We start from the raw sequence: 7,500 nt of genomic DNA, 5'->3' as shown, positions 1-7,500 counted from the left end.
AAGGAGGAAAGCTGTCCTTCTGATTATTTTCAATTTATTTGCAAATAAAGGCCTGATGACCAGGAGGGATCAGGGATATTTAACGAGGCTGTAAACATAATTCCACTGCGCTCAGCCTCGCTGGAATTAATGGTTTTAATAATTGGGATCCCAATTTCTTGGGGAATTGGTGGCTTTTGCGGCACCAAGGACCCAGGGCCCAGGAAAATTGAGGCTGGCGGGTTGGGATGTTTTTGGGGGGAGGGATTGGACGATTGGTGGTGGCTGGTTTGGGGTGGGGCGGTTGCGGGCAGGGGAGGGGGCGCAGGGCTGGCTGAAGGCTCCAGCCAAGTTTGCTAATATTTCTTCGCTGCAGATGTCCTGAAGCCCCCGAAGGGTCCCCTGGGGACCCGGACCCTATTAGAACAAATGTGCACTGCTTTTGTAAAGAGGCGCGTTGGCGGCGCCTGTCCTATTACAGGCGACACATGATCAATAGGCTGATAACGCAGCAACATCAATATAAGCGACAGAACAATGAGGGATATCATTGGGCATCTATCTTAATATAGCCGGCTACAAGAGCGCTGACAAAGAGTGCAGCTCATGAAAATTCCGCCCCACGATTCCCCATCTCCGCTCCAATATGCGCACGCACTCCCCCAGCTGCCGGCGCTATTATTCTCCAATTTCAATTTGACACCCCAGCCTTTCATGCTAATTCTATTATTGTAGGAAGTTTATGTGATTTCATATCACTAGAAATCGGTAATGTATAATAACCCTTTGGGCAAGAACCCAGTCCCCGCAGCAGCCACCGGAAAATAATTACTTTCATATCAAAACTCTGCAGGAGCCCAGCGGCCCGGCCCTAGCAGCCCCCGGCTCCATCACCCCGCGCCGCGCGCCCCGGCGTGTGCCAGTGCGCGGGGGTGCGCGCGGGGGGGGGACGTGTGCCGTGTGTGCGCGCGTGTGTGTGGCGCCGAGTAGGAGGAGCGCGGGGGAGGATTGAGGAGGGGGAGCTGCGGATGCATAAATTTGTTCAATCAGAAAACACAAACACACACGCACACAAAAGGAAGCATTAAGCGCGGACCTCGAGGGAGGTGCAGATTCCCCACCCCACCTCACACTCGGAGAGAGGAGTGGAAATGGAGGGGAGGAGCGGCCGGGTTGGGCACTCGGAAATTTTAAAATGATGGACCCGAGAGCTTGCATTTGACCAGCTTTATTTATAAAAAATGGTACATATATAAATATTCTTAGACATTTTTGCATTTTACAAGGCTGAGGATTCTTGTTGTGGGTTTTTGTGGGGGCTATGGGTTATTTTTGCTCCCTCGGGAGGAAGAGGGTCTCACCAAGACCTGCGGTTGCTGCCTAGGTCCGAATTGATACAACGGTTTCGTCTGCCTTAAAAAAAATAATAATAATAAGAGGAGAAAAATAACAGAAAAAAAAAAAGGGAAAGCAGTGTTTCTAGAGCCGATCACCTGATTTGTTGTGTGTCGGAGCCTGAGCAAGCGGGCGCCGGCCAGCAAAGCACATCTCCCGGCCGCCGCCGCCCTCAGTCCATGTCCACCTCCTCGCCATCCGGCGGGCTGGGTCCAGCCGCTGCGCCAGTCTCTGCGGCGCCGCACGTGGCCGGCTCCCCAGCGGGGCTGGGAGCCCGCGGGCCAGGCCCTGGCGACGTCGCAAGCAGCGGGGGCGGCGGGGCCGCGGGGCAGGAGGTCCCCGCGTCCGCGCAGTCCCCCGAACCACCCTCGGTCGTCGCAGCCGAGGCTAGGTCCCGGAACGCCACGGGAGCCTGGGCCCCGGGAGAGGCGACGGCGTCGGGGCTGCGGCGCGCGAACGCCGAGTCCGGGGCGCCGCTGGGCCCGGAGAAGGCCCCGAAGCTGGCCTGTGCCGGCGGCGCGGGCGGCGCTGCGGGCGCGGGCGGCGCGTCCTTGGGCACCAGCTCGGGGCCCGCACCGCCTTTAAGCGCGGCCTGCGGTACCAGGAAGCCGAGTGGCTGAGTGATGGGGTAGAGCAGGAAGTGGCCCTTGCCGATGAGGGTCCGCGGCGCGCACGGCAGCCCCGGCGCGAAGTCCAGCCCCGCAGCCGCGGCGGTGTTGGTGGGGGCGGCTTTCCGGCGCGGCGGCGAGTCAGACAGCAGGCTCTCCACGCTGAACGGGCTTGCCTTGGGCAGGCCTGCGGCACCGCGCTCCGCAGAAGCCGGTGCCCCGGGTCCGCATGAGGCCGCGTCCTTGTCTGCAGGGCGGCCTAGCCTCGGCTGCGGGGCGGTGCCGCTTCTTTGGCTCGGGTAGAAGGCAGGGTCGCAGGTGCCAGGCGCAGGCGGTTCGCCAGGAGGTGCGGGCACGGAAACTGCGGCGCCAGAGGCATGTACGCCAGGGCCCTTGGCTGCGGCGGCGGGAGGCGGCGGCTCCGGCGGCTCCGGGGACAGGCCGCCGCCGCCGCTGTCGCTGTCGGAGCTGGGCGCGCTGTGCAGGGACAGGCCGCCGGGCGAGTGCAGGTGGCGGCTCTGGCTCTTGAGCAGCTTCTTCTCGTGCTTGCGCTTCTTTTTCTCCATCTTCTCCAGTTCCTTGCGCGCGATCTCCTCTGGGTCCATGGGCTCACCGCTGCACGTGGTCGGGTGCGAGTTGTGCGCCGGCCGCCCGGGGCCCTTCTTGGTGTTCTCCTTTTTCCTCCACTTGGCCCGGCGGTTTTGGAACCAGACCTAGAGCAGCCGAACAGGGGAAAGGAAGGCAAAAATCAGGCGGCAAGCCCGCCGCTGGGGCTATGAGCCTCCCACTCGCTAGACAGGCCTGCACAACCTCGGCTCAGGCCAGGGGAGCGGTTCCAGGCCATGCTCCCGGCCGGCCCTGGGCTGAATTTTGACACTCGGACTGCAGCTTCCAGAGAGTACTTTTTCCACCCGGAAGGAGCGTAGATGGGGCCTCCCAGCCAGCTTCCCGCTCTGGCGTCTCACCTCTGGGGTCTGGAGCTGCCCCTTCCTCAAGCAGGGCCGGTGGGGCCCATGACCAAACGCTGCCGGTTCCTGGTCTCCAGGTAGAGAGCAGGGCCCCTCCGTGCCCTTCCTGGCTTCTCACAGCTCCAGTTCTAAGCAGCGGCCCAGACTGGCTGTCGATGAGCATTCTGCGGCTGAACCGCTTCTCTGGGCGGGCAGCCTTCCACACCTGTCTTCGGACCCCTGGAGACTGTGTCAAAGCCCAGATTTCCTGGTCTCCCATGAAGGGAAATCTGGATGCTTCTTCCTCAGGAAGGCCTAGAAAGCCGAACTTGAATGGGCCTTCTACAACCTTCCTCCCCCGTTACAGCTACAGCACATCCTTCTTTCTGGGAAGTCTGAATGAGGGACCAACAGAGCTTTCCCAAACCAGTGGTGTTTGGTCTGGGCCACGGGAACAGGCAAGCTGGGGGAGCAGGGAAGAGGCTGGCTCCCCAGGCCCCCAAAGAAGTCAGGGCCCGTCCTGCCTCTTAGATGCTCTCTGCAGGTCTTGTCCCAGGGAGTCACACAGGACTCCAGAGAAACAGCAACCTAGACACTTACTGCACAGCCGACCACTACACACTCAAAGTCAAATCCCGGCTGAGTCGACAGAGCTTTGGGCAGCACTACCCACCCCTAGAGAGCGCGATAATTCAAATTCTTTGTTGTGGCCATATAGAGACTTCACACAATAGCAGATCAGGCCTGGTCATAGGGAGCCTTGTCCATGTAGAGGTCCCAGGCATTAAGGAGAGACCACTGACAGCTGTAAGTGCCTCCCCCTACCTTTGTAAACTTTTTTTATGGTGCAAATTCCAGGCTGCCCCTGCCACCAAGAATTACTCATCATCGTTTGAGGGGCGAAATAAAGGGGTCTTGACTTCACTTAAAACACTTAGAAGAAATTGGATAAAAGGATTTCCAAACAGAATAGGTCATCAGCAAAGACCCAAGCACAGGACCAAAAAACCTTTTTAGGCAAAGTTATTGGTGCTAAACAGGCGTTTTTAACAGCGTCTGCCTCAAAGCCAGGTGCCCACAGCAGCGCACCGCACCCATCTCACCAAACCCAAGAAATGGAGGTTTCTAGACTCCAGGGAAGCCTCTAATTATGCATATATCATTCTGAATTTTAATACACCAAATGACTCTGTATTTTGAAAAAGAATATATCCGGCTGACTTCGAATGAAATCGAGTAATTGGAGGCCAGGGGAAAGAAAAAAGAAGATAAACTCGGGGATATTAAAAATTCAGACTTTTTTTCTTCCCACTTTCTCAGATATGTTAATCATTTAAGCTTTCCCTTCCTTTACGCGTCTTCCCACTTCTACAAAGTGATGACTAAATACAGGTTTCCATCTGAATATTTTACAGGCAAGAGGCAAACAAACCCGTTCGCTCCGGGATGGGAGAGCTCCCGCGAGATCACCGAGCACCAGGGCCCACCTTCTCGCTTCTAGTCAGCGCCCCGCCGGCCCCTTCTCAACCCAGCCACGGAGCCCTTAGAGACCTCTTTTCACATGGGCTGAGCGAACCCACCACACCACTTCCCGGGTCGCACGCAGTCGCTATTCCTGCTACTTCGGTGCTACGGCGGCCCTCTCAAGCCACCCAGGCTTTCACGAGTTACTCACCTCCCTTTGCTCAAGGGTCCAGCCCCACTGCTACCACCCACGCCCCCACACCAGCAGGCGAGCGCGGAGCGGGCTCGTAGCCTGAGACAACATCCCGCCTCCTAGAACAAAGGCGCACAGCGCTCCGCGCGCACGGCGCCCGACCGCGAATTCGGGAGGAACGCGGGTCTTTACCTGAACTCGGGACTCCACCAGGTCTAAGCGCAGCGCCAGTGCCTCGCGCATGAACACGTCAGGGTAGTGGCTTTCGTTGAACGCCTTCTCCAGCTCTTCTAGCTGCCAGCCAGTGAAGTTGGTGCGGGTACGCCGCCGCTTGCAGCCCGGGCTCTCCTTGTCTGGGTCCCCCGAGTCTGCGGGCACGCACAGGACGCCGCGCGGCTCAGCCACCGGCCCAGACCAGACCCCAACCCCATCTGGGACCCGCTGGCTGCGCAGATCGAGGGCGCACCGAGAAGGTTGCGCCGCCGGCCTGTCACCCAACTCCTTGGCAGAAAAGGCCCCCCTCCCTGCTCCCAGCTGTCGTCCTCTCAGCCCGCGGAGCCTACCTGACAGTTTGAAGGGCTGACTGTCGCCGCCAACCCCGCAGGCGGCCGGCAGCAGCGGCGTGGGGTTGACCACCGAGGCAGCGGCCGCTGCGCACGAGCCGCTGAGCAGGCCGTCGATGGAGAAGGGCACCGAGGCGGCGGCGGCGGCAGCGGCGGCCGACTGCAGCTGGTGGCCGGCCAGCTCGTACACGTGGTGGTGGCCCAGCGGGTAGGGGAAGCCCACCACGCCGCCCAGCGAGCCCCCGAACTGGGCATGCGGGTGCTCCAGGAGGCGGCCGTCCATCATCTCGCGCGGGGGGCCGGCGGTGCCGGCGGCGGGGCGCGGGGGCGCGGGCCGGGGCCGGGGCGGGCCAGCGGCGGGAGGCGCGGACGGCGGCGGCGGCGGAGACAGGCACCCGGAGCCCTACACATGCTTCGCCCGCACTCCGGCGCTTTACTTTATCAACATCAAGCTCCCGATAATTAGCCGCGGCCCGGGGAATTTGGGACCAATAAGAAGCGCTAATCGGCTCTGACGTCAGAGGCGTGCTGGGTGCAAGGAAACGTTTTCCATATCGATTGCTAATTATACCTGACATGCACCTCAATAAACAGTATCAGGAGCTGTCACAACAAGACGGGGGGGGGGGGGGCGGCAGGCGGGGAGGGAGGGGCGCCGCCCAGCGCGGGGCAGCGGCGTGCAGCGGCCGGGCAGGGCCCCTGGCGAGCCCCCCACTTCAGCCTCGGCCGGCCCGCGCCTCCCCCGCGCCGCTCCCGCCCCTCCGCAAATCACTAATAGATTTCCCTTTAAAACATTCACCGGCGTGTTGTGGGGATTTTTCACCAGAAATGCTGTACTCTCTGAACCTTTAAAGTGATGTTGCTCCAATTACAGAGAGACATTGAGCGGCAAATAGACTGATCCAATAATAGGAGATTCATCATCCGCTCTTTCCGAAACTGTCACATTGAATTTAAAACTACAAGGGCTTCTCATCGCCTCCTCTCTGGCTCCAGGAGGCGGCGAGAGGAGAAAGGAGTAGGAGGAGGAGGAAGGAGGAGAAGGAGGAGGAGGAGGAGAGGAGGAGGGCACTTCCAAAAGAGAGCGACTCCGGCAGAATGCGACGCCCCAGTCAATAAAGAGGCGTAATTAATGCCCTCTCTGATTGATCGGCAGTCCCCCATCGGTAAAGACAGAGGCGGGGCAGTTGAGGGGGCACCCTGACCCTACCTTACTCCCACCCCGAGAAGGTCCCCACGCACAGGGCAGAGGAGGGAGGGGTGGAAGGAGGAAAGGAAAAGTAACTTTGGGGCATTGGCCAATCGGGTCCCCTACACATAAGAATGAAAAATAAATATATCTCCCTTTGACTTCTTTGAAGAATAGGGCTGAGGTACCCAACCCATTTATTATAATTAAATTATGTTCTCAGTAAAGTGTCACTTCCTTCTCCACTATAAAATATTGATAGACTCAAAACTAAATCATTAAAGGACATATTCTTAAATAAGCAGCGAATTAGGACTTCAGGCAGAAGGAAAGAAATCAGGATATGTGTGTGATATTTGTGTAAAAGTTTGTCACTGGGGAGATGGCATTTCTCTGGGCCCAAGTGTGTGGATCTAGTGCTCTGACCCTCTCCAGCAGTGCCCCAGACCTCCTGACCCAGGGAAAAGGAAGAGAGCCCCTAGCCTCTGGTGGCTAGTCCTTGAGTCTTCCAGCTGCTGGTAGCTTCATGCCCCATGTCAAAGCGGCAGACAAATTGGCTTTTGGTTTAAGTGACTTGGACCAGACCTGCCAAGCCAGGAGCAGGAGGAAAGGAAAGGGCAGACCAGAACTATGTGCATCAGGGTGTGTGTCCACCTGGGAAGGGGTGGCCTGCAATGAAGAGGTAAGGTTACCTCTCTCCACAGCTTTGCTCCATTACGACGGGTGGCACTGTGACTGGACCCTACCCAGCTTGGCGAAGGTCCTAACTAAAAGTCTCTGGCCAGGTTGCTGACTTCCACTGTATTACTCTCTCTCTCTCTCCTCATGGTGAGAAGGGAACAGCGCAGAGCTGGGGACAGTCCGAAATATCCGGGAGAGGGTCGACGGCCTAGAATATGGGGACCCTCCTCCCATTTCCAGTCTCACTAGGAGGATGCTGCAAGTGTTAATTCCGAGGTCAGGGGCCAAGAGCACTACTTTTCGCCATAATTTAATTTCTTTCTCTATAAATACTAAACGTAAACTCTGTCCATCCGCCTCGATTTTGCCCGCAGCCAAGAGCGCCTGGTTTTCTGTCCGGCTCGCGAGCAGGAATGCGCGTGGCGCGTGCTTCTGAATACAGAGCTGTGATCAATGCGGCCCGAGGGGAGGGCAGAGGAGG

The 7,500-nt window shown here is 58.5% G+C and overlaps 1 protein-coding gene across 1 annotated transcript; it reads right to left on the bottom strand.

The window, feature by feature from the left end:
* Window positions 1-1,197: 1,197 nt before the first annotated feature.
* On the bottom strand, window positions 1,198-5,570 carry UNCX (UNC homeobox). Its single transcript, XM_079120255.1, has 3 exons — window positions 5,150-5,570; window positions 4,779-4,954; window positions 1,198-2,695 (listed from the first exon to the last, which is right to left on the bottom strand). Exons 1-3 carry the CDS (start codon window positions 5,433-5,435, stop codon window positions 1,547-1,549), a joined length of 1,611 nt encoding a protein of 536 aa, XP_078976381.1. The 5' UTR covers window positions 5,436-5,570; the 3' UTR covers window positions 1,198-1,546.
* Between the last annotated feature and the right edge of the window lie 1,930 nt (window positions 5,571-7,500).

The sequence above is a fragment of the Sciurus vulgaris genome, assembly GCF_902686455.1.
Source record: "Sciurus vulgaris genome assembly, chromosome: 18".
Lineage (NCBI taxonomy): Eukaryota > Metazoa > Chordata > Mammalia > Rodentia > Sciuridae > Sciurus > Sciurus vulgaris.
Note: the sequence above shows the minus strand (reverse complement) of the source record. Positions and strands in the feature narration are given on the sequence as shown.